Genomic DNA, 27,720 nt, shown 5'->3' on the forward strand with positions numbered 1-27,720 from the left:
GTCGACCTGGGACCGGACCGCAGCGACGCACGGATGCACGCCAAGACCGTAGGATCCTACGCAGTGCCGTAGGGGACCGCACCGCCACTTCCCAGCAAATTAGGGACACTGTTGCTCCTGGGGTATCGGCGAGGACCATTCGCAACCGTCTCCACGAAGCTGGGCTACGGTCCCGCACACCGTTAGGCCGTCTTCCGCTCACGCCCCAACATCGTGCAGCCCGCCTCCAGTGGTGTCGCGACAGGCGTGAATGGAGGGACGAATGGAGACGTGTCGTCTTCAGCGATGAGAGTCGCGTCTGCCTTGGTGCCAATGATGGTCGTATGCGTGTTTGGCGCCGTGCAGGTGAGCGCCACAATCAGGACTGCATACGACCGAGGCACACAGGGCCAACACCCGGCATTATGGTGTGGGGAGCGATCTCCTACACTGGCCGTACACCACTGGTGATCGTCGAGGGGACACTGAATAGTGCACGGTACATCCAAACCGTCATCGAACCCATCGTTCTACCATTCCTAGACCGGCAAGGGAACTTGCTGTTCCAACAGGACAATGCACGTCCGCATGTATCCCGTGCCACCCAACGTGCTCTAGAAGGTGTAAGTCACCTACCCTGGCCAGCAAGATCTCCGGATCTGTCCCCCATTGAGCATGTTTGGGACTGGATGAAGCGTCGTCTCAGGCGGTCTGCACGTCCAGCACGAACGCTGGTCCAACTGAGGCGCCAGGTGGAAATGGCATGGCAAGCCGTTCCACAGGACTACATCCAGCATCTCTACGATCGTCTCCATGGGAGAATAGCAGCCTGCATTGCTGCGAAAGGTGGATATACACTGTACTAGTGCCGACATTGTGCATGCTCTGTTGCCTGTGTCTATGTGCCTGTGGTTCTGTCAGTGTGATCATGTGATGTATCTGACCCCAGGAATGTGTCAATAAAGTTTCCCCTTCCTGGGACAATGAATTCACGGTGTTCTTATTTCAATTTCCAGGAGTGTACAAGGGTAAGTCCATTATTATCTGCAAAGCAGTTATAAAATTTTATTGTAATCAAATAGGAAACTTACAAGAACATCATTTGACATAGTTTCCTTGCGTTTCAACGCACTCGGTCCATCGTTGTCCAAGCTTCCTGATGCCCTCATAAAAGAAGGTTCTCGGCTGAGCTGCAATCCAGGAATGCACCGCTTCCTTCACTGCTCCGTCCGAGGCAATTCGACGGCCCCTTAATGCCTGTTTGAGTGGACCAAACAAGTGATGGTCAGAAGGGGCAAGATTGGGACTATACGGAGGATGATCCAGTACTTGAAACCTGAGTTTCTGGTGCGATTCAGCAGTGTGGGCAGCTGTATGCGGACGGGCATTGTCGTGCAACAACAAGACACCTTTTGAAGCAGTCCTCGGCGTTTGCTTCGAATTGCACGCTTTAGCCTGGCAGTAAGCATCTCACTGTAACTTACACTGTTTATTGTCGTGCCCCTTTCCCCATAATGTTAAGCATCAGTTCTCCTGCGGCCAGTTGGATCCTGAACTTTTTCATGCACGGCGTATTTGGATCCAGTAATGATCCTGTCCAAGGAGCTGTCCCCTTCGTTACCATAGCGGTCCATATGTTTTTTGCAGATGCCCAAACGCTTTTGCTTATGCAACTCTGTGAGATGTTTTGGGACCCATCTTGCACAAACTTTATGAAACCCAAGTCTGTTGTGGATGGTTTCGTAGGCAGAACCGTGACTAGTTTGCAGACGATGTGCCACTTCGTCAATAGTTAATCGTCTGTCGAAGAGAATCATTGCACGTGAAAGCTCAATGGTTTCTTCATTTGTGGCGCTAAACGGTCGTCCGGCTCCTTCATCGTGCGTAACACTTGTGCGACCGTGGGGCACTTTAAGACCCTTTGTAGCCCATTTTTTAGTTACTGCAGTATCATTTTTGGCGTTATTTGTGTAGGCGTGAAATACCCATTGTACAGAGAGGGAGCGTCATAAAGTATTTCTGATGAACAACCACTGACTAAGAAAATAGTGCGGTGACCTCAGAACCCTTGTGATGACCCTGGAACCCTCGCCATGTGTCATAACATCAGTTAAACTACATTTATGCCTCAACTGGATATTACGCGTATATTTTACCGCGTAAGTACGACTACTTTGAGCCCTTGACTTTGGCAATGGACGACGATATCAAAAAGAGTTTGCAGGTTCCACGGGAATATCATCATCTCAAGAACATACCGTATGTACAGACGATCTGCCACCAGTAGAAATGATTGAAGTGGTATCCCCACTATTCGTACTTTTCGTGCCCAAAAAAATGCAACTTTTCAGGATTTTCTCAGAAATTGCCCATGGAAAAATGTTGTTCTTATAAGCGAGCTAAAAGTCCCCCGGGACCACACCTAATGTAGAACAACTGACCGATGTACTGTACGATAACTACAGTATAGTTCTTCCGATAAGTGTAGAAATAGTCACTAGGCCGAGAGCTATCCGGTTGACCCTTTATTTCTGTGATCAATAGAATGCGAGATATGAATCCCTGGAAAACCTTATGAAAAGTCACAATTCGCAGTAACTGACGGAAAGTCATCGAGCAAAACAGAAGTAATATCTGGCGTTCCCCAAGGAAGTGTTATAGGCCCTGTGCTTTTCCTGATTACGTAAATGATTTAGAGGACAATCTGAGTAGCAGTCTTAGATCTTTTGCAGTTGATGCCGTCATGTACCATCTTGTAAAATAATGATCAAAACAAATCGAAAAACGATTTAGACAGGGTGTCCGTATGGTGCGAAAAGTGGCAATTGACTCTACGTAATAAAATGTGTCAAGTTGTCCACTTGAGTACAAAAGAAATCCGCTAAATTTTGGTCACACAGTAAACCGCACAAATCTAAAGGCTGTAAATTCAACTAAATGCTTAATGATTACAGTCATGAATAACTTAAGATGGAGCGATCACATAGGTAATGTGTGAGACTGTGGTTTATTGCTAGAACACAGAGAAAATGCAACAGTTCTGCTGAAGAGACTGCCCACACTACGCTTGTCCGTCCTCTCCTGGAGTGCTGCTGTGCTGTGTGAGGTGTGCGTCACATAGGACCGACGGAGGACACCGAAAAAGCTGAACGAAGGGCAGCTTATTTTGTACCGTCATGAAATGGTGGAAAGAATGCCTTGGGTATTTCGCACGAATTGGGGTGGCAATGATTAAAGCAAAGGTGTTTTTCGTTGTGGCAAGATCACGTCATGAAACTTCAATCACCAATATTCTCCTCAGAGTGTGAAAATGCAGGGTGTCCCAAAAGGAATGACCTGACTTTAACTTGTAATAAATAATATTGAGACAAATGTCAGTAGGTAGCTGAAACAGCGCAAGATGTAATCGGCATGGCCTAGAGTTTCAGAAAAATTCCGCTAGATGTCGCTACGAGCGCTGACCTGGCGCATGCAGCCAGTCTCGCGCAATATGGCGTACAGGAACGCGAGACCATGCTTCACACTCTTGGCCTCGTAGATCCCCTGACTTAACACCACGTGACTTCTTCCTATGGAGATATGTCAATGTGTTTACGTTCCTCCCTTACCTCATGACACTGAACTAAAAACCAGAATATCAGCTGCTGTAGCTTCAGTGACAGAAGACACACTGCGCTCAGTTTGGTATGAATTCGGTTATCGGCTAGATGTCGTCTGTGCAGCCAATGGAGGACATAGTGAACATTTATGATGGATTTTTATAAACTTCTGTCTTTTCTGAGTAATTTAGTATGCAATTTGTTGGTGGTAAGCCCTTCTTCTCAATAAATAATTCTATTTAAAATCAGATCATTCTGTGTGGGACACCCTCTATTTTGTTGGCACCCACATCTGTGGGGAGGAATGATCATCATACTACTAAAATGTTAAGGCTTTTGTGGCCACTTCTTGACAAACTGCGTGTCGGCTTCTGTCTCGGTTCCTTCGGTCGACGTTTGTCTGACGATTTTCTGACGTTTCGCCAACACGATTGGCTGACATTGTCAAAGCTTCACCCACCATTGCCAGTGGTGGAGCAGAGCTCGCAGCTGCAGAAGCTTCCACTATGCCAGCCACTTGTGCTGGCAAAACGTCAGCAAATCATCAGACAAATGTCGGCTGAAGAACCCGAGACAGAAGCCAACAGCAGTTTGACCATAATAACCCCTGCCTGGCACCTAATTGTGAATTTCAGAATAATCATGTACATGTAGATTGGAACATACTGGTACTTTGCGCAGATCGACTGTATTTGTGAAGATATGTTTAGCATTTAATTAGAAATTATTATTATTATTATTATTATCATTATTATTATCATCTCTTTCATCCCAAAGCATATTTTTTGTGTGTGTCCAATATTCTCCGAATTGTCACATTTAAATTGTGTCAAACTTTCTTCAAAATAACAATAAAATTTGTTTAATTGCATAGATAAATAAAAATCTACTCACCAAGCGGCGGCAGAGCAAACACACAAAATATTTGCGATAGGGAAGCTTTCGGAGCCAGTGGCTCCTTCTTCAGGGAGAAGGTTGAAGGGGAAGGAAGAAGGGTGAAGGGTAAGGAAGAAGGGTGAAGGAAAAGGCCCGGGTGCCTATTCTGTATCTTTCCGCCATTGTGCCGATCGTTGCGGTACTCACGGTCTAGTACTCGAATTAGAGTCCCTGCGTTATTCAGTATGCATTTCGGTAGCGATACCGTTCGGGTCTAGAGAACAGAAGCGCTGTTGTCGGTCCGCGTCGCGCGAGCCAATCAAAAGCGAGCGGCCGCAGATCCGCGAATGCGCACTGCAGCGCAGACAGCGCCACGAACACAAAGCGGCTAGCAGACGACACAGGCGCGCTATTCTTCCAAGTACCGAAAACTGCGTTTACGTTGCCATAACGCATGACGCCGCAGTCCATCGAGCTGACGTGCCCACCTTCATCGCCTTTGCCTCCTCCTCAACAGTATCAGGCGCAGTTTATGCATTTCCATGATTCTCAGCTGAAATGCATAAAAATTTTTACATTTTCTCTGACTGCATGTTTCCATGCATGCATAATAACGACAGCGTATTTGACTGTATTCTGCAGATTGTCGTAAATGCCGCATTATGTCATCTTATTCTCATTCACACTGACATCGTGTTTTGGATTTCACGTTTCCGAAAACGAATTAGGTATAGTGTGTAGTACCACACTGTAATAATACATCTGTAAAAACACCCGAAAAATTTATTCTGAGAGTTTCAAAGAGTAAGAAGATAAACAGAATGTGGTTATAACTCGCTCCTAGACATCCAAATGATTATGTAGCGAACTTCCCTATATGATACGTCAACGATTTGTGTCTTAAAAATAAAACTGAAAAGAAAACGCATTTTCGAGAGCTCCTGCAGTTCATCTCATGAATGAAAATGTTTCGTATATGGTGCTACAGTCTAAAAATATTACGGCAGAGATCTTTCATCTGTGTCTACTGTTGTCGAGGATTCGATCGCAGATAAATACTTGTGACAAGCAAGATCATGAAGATGACTGCTGCTAGTTACATTCCAAGTAATTTAAGTTGTGCTCTTAGATTCCTGTCTAGCCGCATACTCGGAAATCGCTACATATTCGGAAAAAATGGTGAATTATTTCTGACAAGAAAAAATATAAAGGTCACTGTCGGTTATTTCACTCACAGCAATTTCTTCTCCAGCAATTCCATATTTCGTTTTTTAAACTCACAGAAATCAACGAAATCATTACGGAGGAAGTGAGCTCTTACATGTAAGGAATAACGAATATTGCAGAAAAATCTTAACTTACACGAATAACAATGTCTCAGAACGTGTTGCATATATGAAGAGGAAAAAAAAATTTTTTTTGCACCTACCAATTTGTGAACTTGTCTCCTTCCGCATGGCATACACGCGCGCTAACCACTTGGCCACACTGAACAACAGACACCCTATGCTCAATTCTTGTAGTGTTGTGCAGAGGAACGTAGGCTGACTTCGTTGCCAAACAGTGCAGTGTAAGTCATAAACGCGTGACAGTTTGGAAAGTTTGCAATATGAGGCTTCACATAATTGCTTTCCATTGTTACTTGAAAGTTGTAGACACGTTTCGATAATTACTAAATAACCCATTTGTGGGAAAAAGTTCACAAAGGTACTAGTAATGTCACTTCACACTCATGTAAGCATAACCGATGTCTTGATATTTAATGTTCTTTAAACCCTTATTTGCATAAAAATAACACGTATTTTGAGAGAATATTGACCGAAAACATTTTTTTATGTAATCATTCACAGTAACAACCTAACCTAACCATATTTCCAACAAAGGAAAATAGTCAATTATGAACTCACTTTCCAACCGAATGCATCCTCTGATGATTCTTTTGTAACACAATCACTAAATCCAGAGCTAAAACCGCTAAATATGTTTAAAATAACAAATTATAGGTGCAAATAAACCACAGCTCATCGGTCGACAGGACCAGACCGAAATCCAAAACCTCTCGGTCCAATTGTCGTAAAATCAGTGGGAGGACTCTTCGGTAACAAGTCTCAGAAGCTTACTGAGTAGGGTATTTCGATAAAGAACCGAAAATGACGTCACTACCGAGACTAACCTAGTACACCGATCGGTATGAGCGATACAGAATAGGGCCCCTGGAGAGGTCTAGCAAAAGAGTAGATTTTGAGGAAGTCACCCAGAACTGTGGCGAGACTTGTCGTACAGGATGAGAAGGAAAGACTGAGTCTTTAATAGATGCGATTCATCGTGGCAGGAGAGGACAGTTTGGAGAGTTAAAAATCGTGAGAGTCGTAAAAAAAACATAGGGTGGAAAATATAGAAAAACGGAGGAAAAGCAACGAAAAAGGTCGGAAAAATTAGAAAAATTCGTACGGAAATGGTAAATAAGAGACAATAAGTGGGCGATCTATATCGCAGCAAAAAAATATCAGCACTTTGTCCCGACGTCTTTTCTAATACCGATTTTCGTGCCAGTAGACGGGTCCATTTTCACTTTCAATTTTATTTGTATATAACAATTCCATTGTTATTTACGAATTTGCATTCAACAATTTACGGTTCATTATACTGCATGGCCTTATCCCGATCGTCTTTCACCGATTTATTCGCAAATTTGAGAGCTATTTGCTTTTCCACTATCGGCTTATCTTGTTTATACGTAATTCTCTCACGTTTTTGCGCGTTTGTTTTTCGGCAAATCGCTGTAATCGACTTTAATTGATATCAAGTAAAGTGGTTTACATTTTCTTCTATAACTTTCGCTTTCTGTTTATCCAGGCTCTAAAATTTCGTCAGTTTTCACGACTTTCCAGATCGAATTTTACCTTATTTCTTTTTTCTGATCAATATAGATCGTCCACTCATTAGCTCCTATTAATGACTTCCGTACGAATTTTTCTAATTTTTATGACCTTTTTCGTGCTTTTCTTTCGTTTTTTTTATTTTTTCTAACCTGTGCATATTTTATTTGACCACTCTCACGATTTTTAACTCTTCAAAGTGCCCTCTCTTGTCATGATGAATCCCATCTCACATTAAAGAATCAGTCTTTCCATCTCATCCCTTACGGTAAGTCTCCCCTGGATTACGGTTCTGGGTGACTTTGTCAAAATCTACTCCTTTTCCTAGACCTCTCCAGGCCTTTTCCTTCGCCCATATTGCTTCCACTTCAACCCTTCTGCCTGAAGGAGGAGACACTGCTGCAAAAGCTTGCCTCACAGCAGTCTTTTGTGTTCGTGTTCTGCCGCTGCTTGGCGAGTAGATCTTTTTTATCTATCCAATTAAATAATTTTGTCAATAATTGATTGTTTTTGTTGTTATAATATAATTGGTTTGTGTATTTGGAGGTGGGGCCCAGTCTCACATCTTGCCCCGGGTCCAGTCCCGGCTCCCAGCGGTCCTCTCGGTGCAGACGAGTCGTGACTTGTGCTCGGGTAGCTCAGTCGATAGAGGACTTGCCACAAAAGGCAGAGGTCCCGAGCTTGAGTTTTCGTCTGGCACACAGTTTCGATCAGCCGAGAAGTTACAAAAGATCTGGGTTACAAATCACTTACGTGTCCCATTTTATCACATTGCTGAAACATGTGGGACCTGTAGGAAATAGGAGTAACAGGGGATAATAAAGATACACGAGTGTCACAAATTTTTTTGGCTCATGGGAGAATTTCATGGAAATGTTTCAAAATTTAAATTAGCAGATTGTTCATGATAGAAACCAGTTATCCCGTTCTTGTAAAGTTTCAAGAACCTGTATTAGGTTGAAGAATTTAGAGCTGCTCTCCAGCTCTTTTTTATATATAGCTTACATAGACAGTGTGAGGACGAGATCTGACTAATTATACTGCATTTAAGCAGTGATTCTTTCTGCAGTCCATACACGACTGGAACGAGGACGTACCCCATCACGCGGTACACTGCTAGGCACCGTTTGCCGTGCGTGTCACTGTGGCCTGCAGAGTATGTTTGTAGGTGGAGATGGTCCACACCACAGAACTTTCAGTGTCTTGACATGTTTCAGTACGATTCAGTTGTTGCAGGAGAGAATGTCATTGTGATGTGCAGAGCTTTTCTGCCTGTCTAGAAATTGCACTGCCGATAGTAAGTGAGGTGTTGCCTGTTCTGTTGTAGCTGATGCTGGCATCCAGTATTGAGCCGACAGTCCCGGAGGGCACTGGCCACCATGGAAGATGAGGTGCCCGGAGCTGCCGAGGTAAGGCTCTCACTTCTGTCCCTTATTGAGCACATCTGGTGGACGGTTGTAAATTTGTGACTGGGTTCGGGACTTCCTACCGGAGGGAACGCATCTGTGATTTTACACTCGTAATCTACAGATTGCCCCGGAGTTCAACAACCGGCTGTATGCCGCGTTCTTCGACTTCCGGAATGCTTTTGATACTTTTCCACGCTGTTGTTTGGTGAAAAACACACTAGTTTTTTGAGTTTTGGACTGTATTTGTGATTGGATTTCTACCTTTCAGATAGAACTCAACTCATCATTTTCAAAGAAACAAATTCAAAAGATGTAGAAGTTATTTCTGGTGTACTCTAAGGGAGTATTATAGGTCCGTTACTGTTTACAGTTTATATTAATGAGAATGTCAGATGCTCTGTGAAGCTGAAGCTGTTTGCAGACGATACTGTCGAATATACGCCAATCGGCCAGAATATTATGACCGTCCACCTGAGCGTGACAGCACAGAGTGTCGTGGTACGGAGGCGGTCGGCCCTCGATAGTTCGCTGGAGGCAGCTGACACCACATTTGCACACACACATCACCTAATTCCTGTAAATTCTGAATAGGGGGGAGGGGGTCGGTGAGCTCTGAAACCATGTTCGTCTGGTGACTCGGGGGACCAGCACGTCAATTGGAACTCGCCACTGTGTTCCTCAAATCACTCCGTCACTCTCCTGGAATTGTGACACAGTGCATTGTCTTCTTGAAAAATGTCACAGCGCTCCGGAAACATTGTAGTTGTGAAGGGGTGTATGTGGTTGGCAACCAGTGTACGATACTCCTCGGCTGTTATGGTGCCTTACACGAGCTCTACTGGACCCACTGATGACTGTGTGAATGTTCCCCAGAGTGCAATGGAGCTGCTGCCAGCACGACTCTATCCCCCCAATACTGGTGTCGAGGAGCTGTTCCCCTGCAAGAAGACGGATTCGTGCTCTTCCATTGTATGTTATTTATATATATTATTTATTATTGTATTTATGTATATTATTTTATAATAATTGTTTTTATATAGATTCAATGTTATGCTATCTTGCATTAAGTACGAATGAATGGTTTTGGTCAAGCAGTGAAGCATCATCTATGAACATGTCTGAAAAGTTTTGGTAATTATCAGTTGTAAATTGAGAACATATTTGAATATACACTCCTGGAAATGGAAAAAAGAACACATTGACACCGGTGTGTCAGACCCACCATACTTGCTCCGGACACTGCGAGAGGGCTGTACAAGCAATGATCACACGCACGGCACAGCGGACACACCAGGAACCGCAGTGTTGGCCGTCGAATGGCGCTAGCTGCGCAGCATTTGTGCACCGCCGCCGTCAGTGTCAGCCAGTTTGCCGTGGCATACGGAGCTCCATCGCAGTCTTTAACACTGGTAGCATGCCGCGACAGCGTGGGCGTGAACCGTATGTGCAGTTGACGGACTTTGAGCGAGGGCGTATAGTGGGCATGCGGGAGGCCGGGTGGACGTACCGCCGAATTGCTCAACACGTGGGGCGTGAGGTCTCCACAGTACATCGATGTTGTCGCCAGTGGTCGGCGGAAGGTGCACGTGCCCGTCGACCTGGGACCGGACCGCAGCGACGCACGGATGCACGCCAAGACCGTAGGATCCTACGCAGTGCCGTAGGGGACCGCACCGCCACTTCCCAGCAAATTAGGGACACTGTTGCTCCTGGGGTATCGGCGAGGACCATTCGCAACCGTCTCCATGAAGCTGGGCTACGGTCCCGCACACCGTTAGGCCGTCTTCCGCTCACGCCCCAACATCGTGCAGCCCGCCTCCAGTGGTGTCGCGACAGGCGTGAATGGAGGGACGAATGGAGACGTGTCGTCTTCAGCGATGAGAGTCGCTTCTGCCTCGGTGCCAATGATGGTCGTATGCGTGTTTGGCGTCGTGCAGGTGAGCGCCACAATCAGGACTGCATACGACCGAGGCACACAGGGCCAACACCCGGCATTATGGTGTGGGGAGCGATCTCCTACACTGGCCGTACACCACTGGTGATCGTCGAGGGGACACTGAATAGTGCACGGTACATCCAAACCGTCATCGAACCCATCGTTCTACCATTCCTAGACCGGCAAGGGAACTTGCTGTTCCAACAGGACAATGCACGTCCGCATGTATCCCGTGCCACCCAACGTGCTCTAGAAGGTGTAAGTCAACTACCCTGGCCAGCAAGATCTCCGGATCTGTCCCCCATTGAGCATGTTTGGGACTGGATGAAGCGTCGTCTCAGGCGGTCTGCACGTCCAGCACGAACGCTGGTCCAACTGAGGCGCCAGGTGGAAATGGCATGGCAAGCCGTTCCACAGGACTACATCCAGCATCTCTACGATCGTCTCCATGGGAGAATAGCAGCCTGCATTGCTGCGAAAGGTGGATATACACTGTACTAGTGCCGACATTGTGCATGCTCTGTTGCCTGTGTCTATGTGCCTGTGGTTCTGTCAGTGTGATCATGTGATGTATCTGACCCCAGGAATGTGTCAATAAAGTTTCTCCTTCCTGGGACAATGAATTCACGGTGTTCTTATTTCAATTTCCAGGAGTGTAGAAGAATTATGGAAGCCGTGTTTAGTGATTTTGTAGTTTAAATGTAGAGGCTCTCTTATAGCCTTCACCCGTCTGGAATCGGAAAAGAAGTCGGCGGTCAAATACGTGGCGTGGCATAGCGGGACCAGAATATCGAGAGAACACAAGATGGCGACCGTGAAATTTCGAAATGAAGTAACTGTTATTACAGGGAACGAGTGAAGACTTGGCATCTCAGAGTATGTTGATCACTTAAAATCAACCTGCAACAAGAAAAACACATCATCACGCATTGCCACAGTGTAGTACCTAGTCACTTATACGCCACTTCTATGGAGGTTTACTTCTTGTGTCCTTCATCGTAGCGCATTACGATACAATTCTTTATTGACTGTCTGGCAATGAGGGCCAAATTTGTGAATGTATTGCAATTGCAGATGGCTTCAACTATATGTTGCATAATGATGCATAATAAGGATTACAGAGTTAGTAAGAGGTAGTTCATAAATTCAGTTATTATCCAAGTACAATGAAGTGGGTAGGTATTGTTATTTATTTATTTTTCACACATACAGCCTATTATCTGAAAAGCTAAATCAGGCCATACGAATCACATTTTCTTAAGTAATAATAAATTTATGCATTAACTATTTATTCCTGATATTTATTTTTTTAAATATTACAACTTCTTCTACTACTGGAAAACTACAATAAACCCTTAAACAACTACCACCTACTAATACCACTATAAGCATAGCAGAATATGTCATGTGTCTGCTCATTTAGTCTGGTTCATTTAAGCAGTAGATAGTTGTTTCCACTACTGGATACATCCTCGTAGTACCCCGCTCAAAAGCCACTGTCCGCTACATTCTTCGGGCATCGGGCAGCACGTCTGCAACGTTTCCACTGTAGCAAACGATTCCAGCAATCACTGTTGTGGCTTAGAGTGGACACTTCCGTGATCACCTGTATCGACACAGTGTAGATTCTTGTGGCAACTGCCGACCTCAGTCGTCTTCTTTCCAACTGTAGAGTATATTGTCTACGCAGGATGGCAGCATGCTGACATCTTGTCGAATGCTTCGTGGAAATCTTCCTCGGCCTTCCTGGTTACTGCAGCTGCATTATGGTCAAAGGTGGACCAGATCGACTTGCTCGCTAGTGCTGCTTTGGGGTAAAGCATTCTTAATCCCTGACGGCTAACACCTGCCGCACCTGCGTAGAGCGTGCGGTTCGTCAGTATCACGTTTTCTGGAGCGCCCACACTGCCGCAGGCACACCTATCGTTCGTCTGTCTTTTGATTTTGTATAACTATGTAGCATACGTGCCGTGGCCAGTCAGGTAATATATTAATCCACTCGATGGGTTAAGGAGTCTGATTTTTAGTCTCCTCCTGATGTTAGGGAGAAATTCATACGTTCTCCTCCCTGTATCTGAAATGTTCCATTCATTTTGAGAGAGTCGTAATAGGTCATCTTTCATTAAATTTTTTGTATTGGCTTCAGTTCCGTGCATACTTTTTACTTCCATTTGATTGCTTTCTTTAACTGGTAAAGTTCTCTCATTTTCCTGATTTCCAAGTCCAAATTCTCGGAATTACTAACAAAGCATCATTCAGGCTAATGCATTAAGGACCTGTTAATATTAGTAGCACCCCTCTTTGAATTCTTCTCACTAATGAGTCTGGCTTCACTAGCTGCAATCTATGAGCATAGATGCTCACACCATATCCTATGACCGATGATAAAATAGATCGGTGGTATGCTCAGATTGTTTTCGAGGAAAGACAAAATTGCCTGTTTGCACTTGTTATAATTTTATTCGTCACATTTGTACCTTTTTTTGCCTGTTTCCTCTATACGAAGTGCAAAGTTACGATGTTTGTCCAGAAATATCCCTAGATATCTTGTTACTGCACTTCTCTTAATGATAAAATCACTAAATTTTATTTTACGGTTTCTTGCTAGGTTCCTTTCAGCAGGAGGTACGTTGTTTTTTGTGATGTGCTAGTGACAGTTTAGCACTTCGGCACTAGCCCTCAAGTTCGTGGAATGTTGCATTACATTTGTCTTCTGAAATTCTTCTGGAATCACCGTGTAGAATGAACAGCATGTCATCTCTAAATGGTAAATGTGAATTGGATATGGAGGTGACACGACAGTGCTGCATTTGGGTCTTGGCCACATAGCTCTCTAGGCCTGACAGCTGTCGATTTCTTTCTCCGAGGTTGTTTGAAAGACCTCAGGTACGTGCCTCTTGCACCAAAAACAGCTCCAGATCTCAGAATACGCATTTGTAAAACACTCTTGCGATGACTTCACTCGTTCTTCAGAATGTATGGCATGAAATTAATTAGTTAGATGCAGACTGTGTGACCAAAGAGTGTCTATGGAATGGCTATAGCATACACAAAACATCTGAACTTCCTTTTCATTCTCTGTAATTTTTATCAATGCATCTCTACACAGTATATCACTTATGTGAGCACTGATGAGCAGAAACATTATGCCCACGCAATATCGCTTAACAAAAGGAGAGTCCGCCACCGACAAATTGGTGAAATTTGGGAGTTGCTTAAAGTAGTTTTTGGTACCTGTTTAGGAGTTCAGGGTAAAAAAAAAACTTATTTTAACATGGGAGATTTTAAAAATTACATTAATCATAAAAAAGGTCAACTTACAACAAATAAGTTTCCAGTAATTTTCTGGATACGGAAGATGACATGAATGTAAAAACTTGAACTGGATATGGGGGGGGGGGGGATATCCGTAGCAAAATTCACTGGATATTTCTGTCTTCAGCGCAATTTGTCATGCTCATTTGTCTCTGTTTCTTTTTACTGAATGTGTCAATGATATTTTCAATGTCCATATCTCTTTCTTTATGGATATTTGCAAGAGCCGATACATTTAGTCTCACCTGCCTCAGTGTGTTACACAAATAAGTCTCTATTCGTCTCAAAATAGAGAAGCTTTGTTCAGGAGTGCTCGTGGTAACAAAAATAGTCCCAAATATTTGAAGTAAAACATATGCATTTAGGAAAAACTGGTTTGTCACAGTTCTTTAAATCTTCAGTCGCTGTTTCAGATCTTTTACTTTCATCTACCCACTTTTCCTTCCGTAGTTTCAGCTCGCCTTCTGAATCTGTTGAAGTAATATATTCGTTGATTTCTCAAGTCATTTTATCCAGTGTAATATGATACTCCATTGGAGGGGGGGGGGAGGAGGTGAGCTATACCCCCCCCCCCCCCCCAAGCCCCCCCTCATGCCTTCGCCCCTGGGCAAGAGTGAGGTAGGAAACCGAAAGTTAATCCTAAGACAATAAAAAAAACTGTCATAAAAATACGTGATAACTGCTAGAGTGAAAGATGCAAGTCAGTCTGGAAGACTTTCGACATCCACGTGCGAAGAGAATGTGAATGAAGTTCACCACATCTTTGAACGAAGCCTTGCAAAGTCAACAAGACAAGCTGCTAGGGAAATGGGACTGTAATGTCACACGGTAACGACCATTTTTAAAAGTGAGCTATTTTTTCGACCTCGGGAGCCACATTACGTGCAAGAGTTGTTCGACGAGGACTGTGACGGGAGAGTGGAATTTTGGGAGATTGTGCTCGATCGAGGAGACGATTATCCCGATCAGTAAAACAGTACCCTGTGCTCTGATGAAGTGGGATTTCACGTTGGAGGTTTTGTGAACTGTCACGGTTGTCATTATTGGTCAAAATTGGATGCAGTGTGACAGCTGAAAAAATGCAATCGAGATCAGAGGTGTGGGAAGGAGATTAGTCAGACCGTACGTGCTACACGACACCGTGAATAGTGCACGGTACTTGCAGATGCTGTGAAAGTACGTAGAGCCTGTGATTCGAGAATGGGAAAATGGAAGGGAATTGCTCTTCGTGCAAGATGGAACTCCACCCCCCCCTCCCCAGTGAGAGAATGGCTTGATGACAATTTCCCTGGCAGGTACATTGGCCACCGGGAACTGACAGAATGGCTTGCATGCAGCCCTGATCTCACATCATGTGAATTCTTCCTTTGGGGATGAGCTAAGGAATAAGTGTACAAGTTAAAACCGAAGGATATTGGCAGTCTTGAACAAAGTATCTGTGAAGTGTTTGCAAATGTCCTAGTTGAGATGCTAGGAAAAGCCGTGGATTTTTTCCTAAAATATTCAAAATTTATGTGGAAAATGTGGGTGCATAAATTGAAATGTAACTTAATAACCAAATGGTACACTGTCATAATATATTCAGTGGAAACATGGAACTATGAAAAGATGTATTCTTTTTTAAATATTCACTGTTACAAATAGGTACCGACTTTACAACCATCCTGTACTTTCCATACTGCACTGTTTGCTCGGAGCGGCAGCAGGTGACATTTGATCTTGCTCCGGTCATTGCTCGTCGGAGAAATATTTACCTGTTGTCATTTGCACGGGAAAGGTATCAGTGCAACTGCTGGTATTTGTAACACTACATTCTTACCAAATGTTCGTGACAATATTGTGAAAGGAAAGTTACTGCTCACCATATAGCGGAGATGCTATATGGCCTTACTGGCTGAAAGCTATTATTTGTGACAGTCTTCTTGTTGTGTCTGTCTGGGACTCGGCATCTCTGCTATATGGTGAGTAGCAACTTCCCTTTTCACAGATGTCTGAGAATATTGTTTGAGGTCGCTTCTGTACTAGCTGCTGGTAAACCTTTCAGGATGTGAGCTCGTGGTCCAAGAAACTATTCTGTTCCTGGCATTTTGCCCTGGACTGTGCTGGACATCTTCGGGTGCTGCTCCTCCTCCGAGTCTTGCCGACTGACCGATCGGACGCCCGAGAGCGACATACGTACTGCAGGAAAGGGGGTGTGGTCGAAGTAACGTGTGATGAGCAGAGCCGCAGAATCGCTAGACAATTTTATCTTTGGCAAGATGACAATCAAAAGTTAAGTCATATCTTTGACAAGGATTATCTCTGTTCATCGCATTACTTTGGCCACGCCCCCTTTCGTACAGTATATATGTCACACTCGGATGTCTGACCAGTCAGCAAGATTCGGCAGAGGAGCATCCGAAATTGTACGGTGCAGTCCTGGATGAAATGTCAGGAACAGAAGAGTTTCTTGAACCACGACCTCACAGCCCGAAAAGTTTACCAGCAGCTATGTCATCCAGTCGTGAAAGCCTTCATTCTACACTTCTGCACTGCTTTGACTATAATCTGGCACAGATGTTTTGCCACACATAAAAATACAGTAATGTTTTTTTGTATTGCAGGGATATGAGTTTATGGCAGTGAAGCAGGAGCTACGTGAAGGCACCGAGGCAGATCTACTACGAATGGTGCAGGTATGAAACTTGCATTCTGTCCTCTGTAAGTGTTTCCTGGTGTTTCACCATTAGATATTGATGGAAAGTACTGTCATATGACTTGAGTGTAAGGCTGCCAACACCAAAGACTCCCACACTCCACTCCTCAGCCAGCCATAGTATTTTCTCTCCCACCTACAAGTACTATCACCTTTGCAAGCTGTTTATAAATATGGAAACTGAAAACTTGTAGTGTGATTCAGACTTCCTGTACACTGTAGTTCTCCCTATCCATTCTTTAATTTAACACGTGCAGCTGATCCCGTGAAGAAGGAGAGCTTTCAAAAATTTGGGACAAGTTTTGGTAATAATTAATGTAGGGGAAAAGTATATCGTAGAAAATCTGTAAACTATACACGAGCGGAATGCCTCGGACAAACTTTCAGACGTGGTGGTGGTGGAAGTAGTAGTAGTAGTAGTAGTAGTAGTAGTAGTAGAAGTAGTAGTATGGTATTCTGCCTTATGGCACGCCTTGTCATGGGTTAAGCTTCTTCCACTTTTGTCTGCCCATAGCCAGTCGTTTCATTTCTGAATATTTGTCTCCTTTTATATTGTTCAGCATTTGATATCTTCTTTTTCGTCTTCCCCTTTTTCCCCTCCACCATTCTGTCTATTCATTCTGTAGTGGTTAATAAACAAGAAAAAGAGAAGAAAAGAAAAGAATAGGTTGAAAATGTGGAAAGAAATGGTGAATAAAAAGGGGGTTTTAAAATCGTTAATGACTGTGAAAAAGGGAAAGAATGAAATGCAAATCGGACTTCGTATTACAGAAAAGTTATCGGACATCGTGATTTGGAAAAGCTATTGTTGGGGTGGTACTTGCGGTGTTTCTGAGCACAAGTCAAACAAATCTCCACTACAAAAATTATTTGAAGGAGAACAGAGAATAACAAAATGTGATTAACAGGGGGAAAGGGCGTAGATAAGAGTTCATTTTTTACTATGTTAACATGTCTTCTCTTGTGCGGCGTACAGATCTTGTTCTCCAAAAATCTCCTGCTTCATTTCTGCGTGAAAAGTCGTAGGTGCTCCGAAATCTTACAATAAATTTCATTGTCCAGGAATTACTAATGTATACAAAAACCGTCTTGATATTAAATGCAATGTATTTTACGTTGCTGCTTCCATCCTCCAAATTTCATTCCACAATATGTCTGCACATCAGTAAGTTTTTTCGTCTTAATCCGGCCGAGACTAGCTAATAAATAAGTTAAGCTTCCGCTCTCAAGAGACAAAAGAGTTACAATTTTAGTACTTTCATTTTCTTATATATTTTCTCTGCCATCGAGCGCTCGTAAGCTGCGACGGTATAATTTATATCTGATGGAACGAGTGTAGCGCGGCGAAATTCAAAGTCCCGCTACACTTCTTTGAATAAACAGTCCCTCCTCAAACAATGTCCAATCCATTTCCGTTTTGTCTCTCTGATGACTTTCAGCATGTTTCTTTCTTCTCCAACTCTTCTTCATTCCTTACTCGGGCTCCCCATTTCACTTCTTCCATTCTTCTCCATATCCACATCTCTACTGCCTCCAGATGTGGTGGTGTGGACCAAAATGAGGAAAAATAAGTCTAGTAAATGTGCACTCTGAAATGCGTACCTTAGGAGCTCTGAGCACTCCTTCATCTTTGGTACTGTTAAACACATCTCCTGAAGAAGTGCTTGTAACTCTTAAGATATTCACCTTAAAGTCCACGTTTACTGGACATTTTGGTCCGTACTACCAACTGTGAAAGTTTATTGATGGAGTTCTGGTTTGGCCTGTGTTAACAGTTAATACGACTACTACTTCAAATGTACCTTTATACTTCAGAAAGTATTATTCTTTTACCTTTTTACTCATTTTAAGCCTCTCGAAAATGGATACTCTCTAAAGACTTTAGATGGTATAACTGTCTCACTTTCACCAATTAAATATTTATTAATATCTTTAGCTGTAGTATTTATTTTGCAGTAACAGTTTGTTCTTGCCATGAACGGTATTAAGTGATATGACACAGTAGGAGGTACAAATGTCAGTTAACTAGTACAGTTTGTTTAATATGAGTGATGTTCATTTTTTACATTTGTGCAGTGTGTAAACAATGTTTACAGGAAATGAGTACCAAAGCTATGGTACCGTGTCCCAATGAGTTATACAAAGCTGTGTTGCTTTACTACTTGTTCAACAACAAAGATAAAAATAAATATCTTGGAATTGTTTCCAATATAATTTTAAGGTCTACTGTCAGTTTGTTGAAATCTTAACTGCTAAACAGGTATAGTGACAACTTTTGTGACCAAATGAAGGAAGGAAGGAGCTTTCAGGACTGTGATTTTGCAGCAGGGTAATGGCTGCCCTCGTAGAAATGATGAACATCCTCTCTGATTAACACTCACCTCATAACAGGCAGATAGTGAAATCGGACCGCGTTATGAGTAAAGACATTTCAACGGTCAAAGTTTTATCAGTAAATTGCTGAAGTATTTGTAACATAGGTCTCAAATTTATTTCCCTCAACAAAATTTCTCACACTCTGACTATTCTTGGGACCGAGATGAGACTGAAGTCCAAAGTAGATATCTCAGAGATATTTAGTGAGTCATGTGTAGCGGGACTTTGAATTTCACCGCGCTACACTCGTCCGCTCAGATATAAATTATACCGTCGCAGCAGTATAGGCGCTCGATGGCAGAGAAAATACTAAAATTGTAACTCTTTTTTTTTTTCTTTTTTTTTTTCTATTCGTTTCTTTATTATCTCTTGAGAGCGGAAGCTTAAGGCAGACGTAAAAAAAACTTACTAGCTAGTCTTGATCTGATTTTAATGTGTAGACATATTGTGGAAGTTGTTATGAAATTCGGAGGATGGAAGTAACAAAGTAAATTAAATTACATTGTATCAAGATGATTTTTCATTTGTATAAATTAGTGATTCCTGGACAATTGCAAGATTTTGGAGCTACTACTTTCACGCTGAAATGAGGTAAGAGATTTTTGAAGACCTGGACGAAAAAAGACATGTTAACATGGTAAATGATGAACTCTTTATCTACGCCATTTCCCCCTGTCAGTTGCATTTTGTTATTCTCTGTTCTTTTTCAATAATTTTTGTAGTGGAAATTGGTTTAACTTTTGCTCAAAAATGCCACAAGGACCACCCCAACAATAGCTTTTCCGAATCACGAAGTCCTATAGCTTTTCTGTAATACGAAGTCCAATTTGCATTTCATTCTTTCCCTTTTTCACGGTCATTTACAATTTTAAAACCCCCTTTTTATTCACCATTTCTTCTTACATTTTCAACCTATTCTTTTCTTTTCTTCTCTTTTTCTTTTTTATTAACTACTACACATGGAACGTATATCGAAAAGACAGATTAAACACCACAGGAGGGGGGGGGGGGGGGGGCAGTGTTCATTGCAGTTGACAAAAAGTCTCTATTGAGGTCGAATTGGAGTGTGACATTGAGGTTATCTTATTGCATATAACAGGTTTAAGGAAACCAAGTGAATTGTTGGATGTTTGTACCGGCCACCCGATTCTGCTATGACAGTTTTAGAATCATTCAAAGATAATCTATGGTCAGTATCATGGAAATACCCGGACTGTGAAGTATTAGTTGGAAGAAATTTGAACCTACCAGGTATATACTGTGACGTCTGTGGATTCATTGCAGATGATACAGAGCTACAGGCATGTGATGTCTTTTGAAAATGTTTTCGTAAAACTGTCTTGAGCAGCTGGTTCGACAGCCGACACACAATGGATGTGTTTTTGAACTTGCAGCTGAAAACAGGCCTGACTGTATCAGTGGCTCAGTGACTCTGATGTAATCATAGTGACTGTTGTTGTTGTTGTTGTTGTGGTCTTCAGTCCAGAGACTGGTTCGATACAGCTCTCAACGCTACTCTGTCCTGTGCAAGCCTCTTCATCTCCCAGTACCTACTGCAGCCTACATCCTTCTGAATCTGCTTAGTGTATTCATCTCTTGGTCTCCCTCTAGGATTATTACCCTCCACATTGCCCTCCAATACTAAACGGGTGATCTCTTGATGCCTCAGAACATGTCCTACCAACTGATCCCGTCTTCTACTCAAGTTGTGCCACAAATTTCTCTTCTCCCCGATTATATTCAATAGGGACTGTGGCTACTAAAGTTAATAAATCAGTCACAAAGGGTAGGAGAGTATTCCTGTTAGAAAGAGCAGATAAGCTGTTGTTAGTATCCCGTTTAGAGAATGAATTGAAATCATTTGCTTCCAGTAGAGGAATTGTGGCCAAAGTTGAAACAGATTGTAAATGAAGCTCTGGAGAAGAATTTGGCAGATAAGTTATTTAAGAATGGGAGAGACCCACTTTGGTCTAACAAAAATAGTTGAAAAATCCTAAGGAAGTGAAGGCCATTGCACTGTCAGTTGAAAAGAGAACGTGCAGACGATGACAGTCTAAAGTTAGCAGGGATTTGTACAGCTTTAAAAAGATCGATGCACAAAGCGTGCAACTACTACTGCTGTCATACTTTAGCAAAAGATTTTGCTGAGAACCTGAGAAAATTCTGATCTTATACAAAATCTCTAAGTGGGTCTAAGACTTCCATCCAGTCACTTGTTGACCAGTCTAGTGTGACAGTAGAAGATAGCAGAAGGAAAGCTGAAGTTTTAAATTTTGTGTTTAAGAAATCATTCACACGGGAGAATCGTACAAACATATTATCATTTGACCACGGCACTGACTGTTGTATGGAAGGGCATAGTAATAGGCATTCCTGGAATAGAAAAACAACTGGAAGAGTTGAAAACAAATAAGTTGCCGGGTCCAGATGGAATCCTAATCTGGTTTCATAAAGAGTGCATTGGACCCTTACTTACCTTGCATTTATCACGAAAGTCACCCCGTGCAAAGTCCCAAGCGACTAAAAAAAGCACACGTGACTCCTGTATGGAAGAATGGTAAAAGAGTGGACCCAAAATATTACAAACCAACATCTTTAACATCGGTTTCCTGCTGAATTCTTTAAGATATTCTCAATGTGAATATAATAAATTTCCTGGAGACAGAAAAGCTTCTGTCAACGAATCGACACAGTTTTATAAAGCATCGCACGTGGAAAACTCGGCTTGCACTGTTCTTACGTGACGTGCTGTGAAGGCTAAGTTCCAGATTCCATATTCCTAGATTTCCAAAAAGCATTCTACACAGTGCCCCTGCGCAGGGTTTAACAAAGGTACGAGCGTATGGGAATAGGTTCCCAGATATGTGAATGGCTGAAAGACACATTTACCCATGAAATAGTACAAGCCCTAAATAACAAATTGTCACCAGTTGATATCTTTTGTGATCTTTCCAAGGCATTTGACTGTGTGGACCATGTCACACTCTAAGAAAAACTCAGGTTTTATGGAATTGAATGCTATACATACACTTGGTTTGAATCATACTTAATGAATAGAAAGCAAAAAATTGTGCTGAATAGCACAAATAATGTTGGGCGGGTGGTAAATTCTAGTGAATGGAGAGTTATCACAAAGGGAGTCCTACATGGTTCAATTTTGGGTCCTCTGCTGTTACTTATTTGTGTGATTGACCTTTCACTTAACATTCAGCAAGCGGAACTAGTACTTTTTGCAGATGACACGAGTGTTATAATAAATCCCATTCCAGAAAAATCAGCTGAAGATATTGTTAAAGGTGTCTTTCAAAGAATTATTAAGTAGTTTTCAGAAAATGGACTCCCCCTTAATTTTGAAAATGCTCACTATATCCAGTTCTGTACACCGAATAGAGACATACTGACAATTGACGTAGCATATGAACAGGGCTCAGTTTACAGGGTAGATTTGTCCAAATTTTTTGGGTGTTCACATTGATGACAACTTGAACTGGAAGAAGCATATTACTGAGCTTCTCAAACAATTAAATTCAGCTTCTTTCGCTCTTCGTATAATTGCTAGTCTCGGTAATAAACAGATCAGCCTCCTAACGTACTTTGCATATTTTCGATCAATAATGTCTTATGGAATAGTTTTCTGGGGTAACTCACCACTTAGACATAATGTATTGATTGCACACAAGAGAGCAGTGGGAATAATTAGTGGTGATCACCCAAGGATGTCATGTAGGAACCTTTTCAAGGAGTTAGGTATTTTAACTGCACCATCGGAGTATATATATTCGTTAACGAAAATCGTTACTAATAATCCATCTCAGTTTGCGAAGAAGAGTGATGTTGATACATACAACACTAGAGGGGAAAAATGGCCTTTCCTATCCGTTATTGAAGCTGTCAGTTGCTCAAAAAAAGAGTACACTATTCAGCAACAAAAATCTTTGATCATTTGCCCAACAGCATAAAGTTTCTGGCAGGTAGCAGATCAAGTTTTAAATCTAGCTTAAAATCATTTCTTTTGGACAACTGCTTCTGTTCCATGGACAGAGTTTCTGTTTCAGGACTGGTAAAAAAAAAGTACCTCTAAATGTAGTTGCATGTGTAGAAGTTAAACTTTCAGTAATATTAATATATTCACATATTCGTGTGTGTGTGTGTGTGTGTGTGTGTGTGTGTGTGTGTGTGTCTGACTTGTTCCACATCATATCGATAAACTAATTGGGAAAATGATCTATGGAACATTACATAACTAAACTAAACTAAACTTGTTAAGTAACAGAATCAGTACGTTGTCCTCGACTGTGTGTGTTCATCAGGGTATCATCAGAAGTGTCCCAGGGAAGTGTTGTAGGGTCGCTGTTATTTTTTATATACATGAATGATGTGGTGGGCAGGTTGGGCAGCAGTCTGTGGTTGTTTGCTGATGATGCCGTGGTGTAGGGGAAGGATCATTGTTGAGTGACTGTAGGAGGATAAAAAATGACTTACGCAAAATTTCTAGTTGGTATGATGAATGGCAGCTAGCTGTAAAAGTAGAAAAATGTAAGTTAATGCAAATGAGTAGGAAAAACAAACCTACAATGTTCGGATGCAGCATTAGTAGTCTCCCCTTGACACTGTCACATTGTTGAAATGTCTGGACATAACTTTGTAAAGCAGTATGAAATGGAACGAGCGTGTGAGACTTGTGGTAGGAAAGGCAAATGTCGGACTTCAGTTTATTGGGAGAATTCTAGGAAAGCACGGTTCACCTGTAAAGGAGACCGCATATAGGACGCCGGCGCGACCTGTTCTCGAGTACTGCTAGAGTGTTTTGGATCTGTACCGGGTCGGATTAAAGGAAGACATTGAAGCAATTAAGAGGTGGGCTGGCAGATTTGTTGCTGGCAGGTGGTAGGTTTGTCACTGGTAGGTTCGAACGACACTCGAATGTTACTGACGTGCTTCAGGAACTGAAATGGCAATCCCTGGAGCTGAGACGATATTCTTTTTGAGGAACACTATTGACAAAATTTAGAGAACTGGCATTTGAGGCCGACTGCAGAATGTTTCTGCCGCCTCCAGCATACATTGCGCATAAGGACCACAGAGATAATGTTCGAGAAATTAGTGCTCGTACGGAGGCGTACAGAGAGTTGTCTTTAACTTGCTCTGTTTGCGAGTGAAAGGGGAAAGGAAACTACTATTAGTGGTGCAGGATACCCTCCGTCACACACTGCACGGTGGCTCAGGGAGTCTGTATGTAGATGGCAAACTGTGAAATCCAATATATTTGAAATTCTAGATCACCTGCTGTAGAGTTCTGACATTGCTCCAGAAGATTTCTACCCTTTTTGTTCGACAGATGAGCACGTGGTCGAATAAGAGCTTCTGTCAAATGACGAGATTGTGGAGGCGGTGCCACGAAGCTGTTTTCGGGATGGCTGAAGGAAACTTGTCAGGAGATAGCCCGACTACATGACGGTTAAGGGAGACCGTGTAGAGAAATGATGTTATTTGCAGTGTTATTTTTTCAATAACTTGTGACCAAATTTCCTGAGCCGACAACCAGAAAAGTTGTATCATGATAAACCCTGTGAATACTTCATGCAATAAAAGCGTTGACCGGTTCCTCACCATGCTGGTAATTTGTCAGAAATGTCCCTCTCTCTCCACTCAAATTGCCGCCCTTCACGGGCTGCCAACAAGGGCAGTGTCGCAGATCTAGTGAATGACGACTCGTCTTCCAAACTCCTGCAGTTTACTTTTCTATTTCTCAGTGATTGCAGTGGCTTCTTACCACCATCCGTGTGCACAATACCCAGTGTTTAAAAGTGAATGTTCGGGTTTAAAGTTTTGTAGCATTTATTACATTCTGCTTACAGTTTTTATTACATTAAACTAAAAGGCAACTTGAGCAGTTTTACAAAGTTTGCAGTTGTTACGAGATCTAAAGCCTCCAGACTATGATTTACATGCCAACTTTGGAAACAAAGTCTTGTTGCATGAAGATGATTTCCTGTATTGTGTCACCTTCAGTGATAAATTCAGGTTTCACTTAAGTGTAAATGTGGACACACAATGTGCACATCGCATCAGTGGGTCAGCAAATCCCCAAGAGATGGTCCAGTTCCAACAAATTGAATGTTTTTTGTGCCATATTCTGGTGGAAAGTTTATGGGCTTTTCTTCTTTGGTGAAGCAAAGTGCTGTTTCTTATATTGATGCACTAAAGCTGTGGCTCTTTCCTCATTTGGGAGAAACTGGATCATGGAATTACATTTGGCTGCAAGATGGTGCACCACCTCACTGGTATGTGGTATTACTTGGAACTTGGTACAGGATTAGTTAGATGATGATTATGATGATGATGATGATGATGATGATGATGATGATGATGTACAAGACTCCAGGATTGGTCACGGGGGCAGACAACACACCTCGTTTCACACGGACTCCACGTTCACCTGCTCCGACGCCATGCAATTTTTGCCTTTGGGAGCTCGTAAAGGATCACGTGTATGTGCTTCTGTTACTTGCCGATCTATCCGACACAAGAAACAGTTGTTGCAACCATTACTCCAGGCACACTGATCAATGTTTGGCCGGCTGCTGTGGCCGAGCGGTTCTAAGCCCTTCAGTCTGGAACCGTACTGCTGCTACGGTCGCAGGTTCGAGTCCTGCCTCTGGCACGGATGTGTGTGCTGCCCTTAGGTTAGTTAGGTTTAAGTAGTTCTAAGTTCTAGGGGACTGATGACCTCAGATGTTAAGTCCCATAGTGCTCAGAGCCATTTGAACCATCGAGGTTTGGGGAGGACTCGTCTATTGATTGGGTGTGTACTGTAATGATGAATTGTGCTGACGTTGAGCACTTTTTGTCCTTAACAGTCAACAGAACTCACTTTTTCACTATTAAGAAGTGTTTTATTGAAAATTGTTTCATCAGTTTATGTGGTTGGCAATGCATAATACAGGCTTTATTTTGTCCTCGTATTGTAGAAACTATACCACTTTTTGATTTGTGATGTTTTACCTATTTTCCGGAAGAACACTTGTGAGGGCAAAAATGTGTGTCGCTGAGAAAGCTTTGCAGGGCGTCATGAAAACAAAGCGAATGATAAAATTAGATTAAGAAGAGAGAAACGTACTTTGACACGAACGAGTGCAGTGAGGTCGGCTCAACGTGCGACATTTGAGGATGACACGTCTGTCACTTGCCGATCGCGATGTCAAAGTTTTCTTCCCGAGAAACTTTGGCATCGACTTGTCGTTCCTTTACATTCAGAATCGGTGTGGATGCCTCCACTTTGAAATACTTCGTGTAATATTTTTGGTGTGTCTCACTGATTTTTGGTGTGTGTTCTTTTCAAAAAATTACAAATTTTCACTTTTGACTGTCACTGACTGAAGATGCTGTTAAAATTCCCAAATGAGAGAATTGCAGGAAAGCTTTCCGTGCATCTTGAGTCGTACAAATTTGTAATGAATTTCTTCACTGAAAATTTCTATGACATTAGCCACATTGTAAGGTCAGAAGATGTTCTCAGACTTGTTATTTACACGTGAGAGTTCGTCTTTACCAATCCTAGTATTTATCACATTGAACTCCTGCTAATCTGGCCCTCAGAAGTCCAGCCCCTCAGTAATCCGGCCCACATCTGGCCTCTAGTCGTTCAAGTAGATAATGAATTATTGTGTGCAACAACATTGTTAGCTAATTACAATGTCAAACAATGCTACATGTGTTTGAAATTGCAGCTTTCTTTACGGTTCGGTATCACGGCTTCTAAAACACGCTATGCTAGACGTCGAGCAGAAAGTTGAAACTACAGGGAAGACGAACTGACATTCTTCCTGGAAAGCTGTTGCTGCCAAATACAGTGCTGGATGAGCAGCTGTTTGTGACCAAACTGTAATAGACGAAGAACAGTTGAAAGAGTACAACAAAGTTGTGATGAAGGAGAGGAAATACGAGGAGAGAACACTGCTGGTGCTGAACCTGCAGACATCTCCCTGGAGTACATTATGCAACAGCCTGAAATGTGCAGTATCGATGTAGTGATTGTAAAGCTGAGTGTGATCAGGTGTACTGCTGTGGCATATCGTCATTGTGACAATTATTCTCCATCTGTCGTAAGAATAAATCTCGTGTAAGTAAACATTACACTATGTAAACATTACACTATGTCTTCTTCTCTCTCTGATGGCCCCTTATTGGATTTCGTTTCATGTGGAGCAGAAGCTGAGCTGTCTCGAATACGATAATGCGTATTTGTTTCGTGCTCTGCATTATGCATACGTCGGCTCAGCGACAATATGGGGCGACAGGTTGCAGTGCATTTAACTTGGACAGCACTGACCAGACAAGTGATCCAGCTAACCCGCAGTGAAGTAACAGTTGCAGTGAAGACATAAAGAGAGATGAGCAAAGAAACAATATAGCTTTGAATGTCATTTAATTTTAAACAGAAGGAAGTAATATATGGCAAAACTCAGGTGATACGCTTCTTAGGTGAGCAGACAGAAAACGTGACATGCTCTGGATGTTAGCTAACATAGACACGGGTTCCCAGGTAGATGCCGTGTTTCTCGACTTCCGCAAGGCGTTCGATACAGTTCCCCACAGTCGTTTAATGAACAAAGTAAGAGCATATGGACTATCAGACCAATTGTGTGATTGGATT

General features: G+C 42.5%; 1 protein-coding gene across 4 annotated transcripts in view; it reads left to right on the plus strand.

The window, feature by feature from the left end:
• Positions 1-27,720, plus strand: part of LOC126213082 (zinc finger protein OZF-like) — a 123,060-nt gene that overhangs the window by 32,356 nt on the left and 62,984 nt on the right. For 3 of the 4 annotated variants that reach the window (XM_049940670.1, XM_049940672.1, XM_049940671.1), the window contains exons 2-3: positions 8,661-8,742; positions 16,597-16,668. In XM_049940670.1, the coding sequence (XP_049796627.1) occupies positions 8,713-8,742; positions 16,597-16,668 (102 nt within the window). In that variant the 5' untranslated portion in view covers positions 8,661-8,712. The remainder of the gene's footprint in view (positions 1-8,660; positions 8,743-16,596; positions 16,669-27,720) is intronic. The other variant, XM_049940673.1, reaches the window with a different exon arrangement.

The sequence above is a fragment of the Schistocerca nitens genome, chromosome 11 (assembly GCF_023898315.1).
Source record: "Schistocerca nitens isolate TAMUIC-IGC-003100 chromosome 11, iqSchNite1.1, whole genome shotgun sequence".
Taxonomy (NCBI): Eukaryota; Metazoa; Arthropoda; class Insecta; order Orthoptera; family Acrididae; genus Schistocerca; species Schistocerca nitens.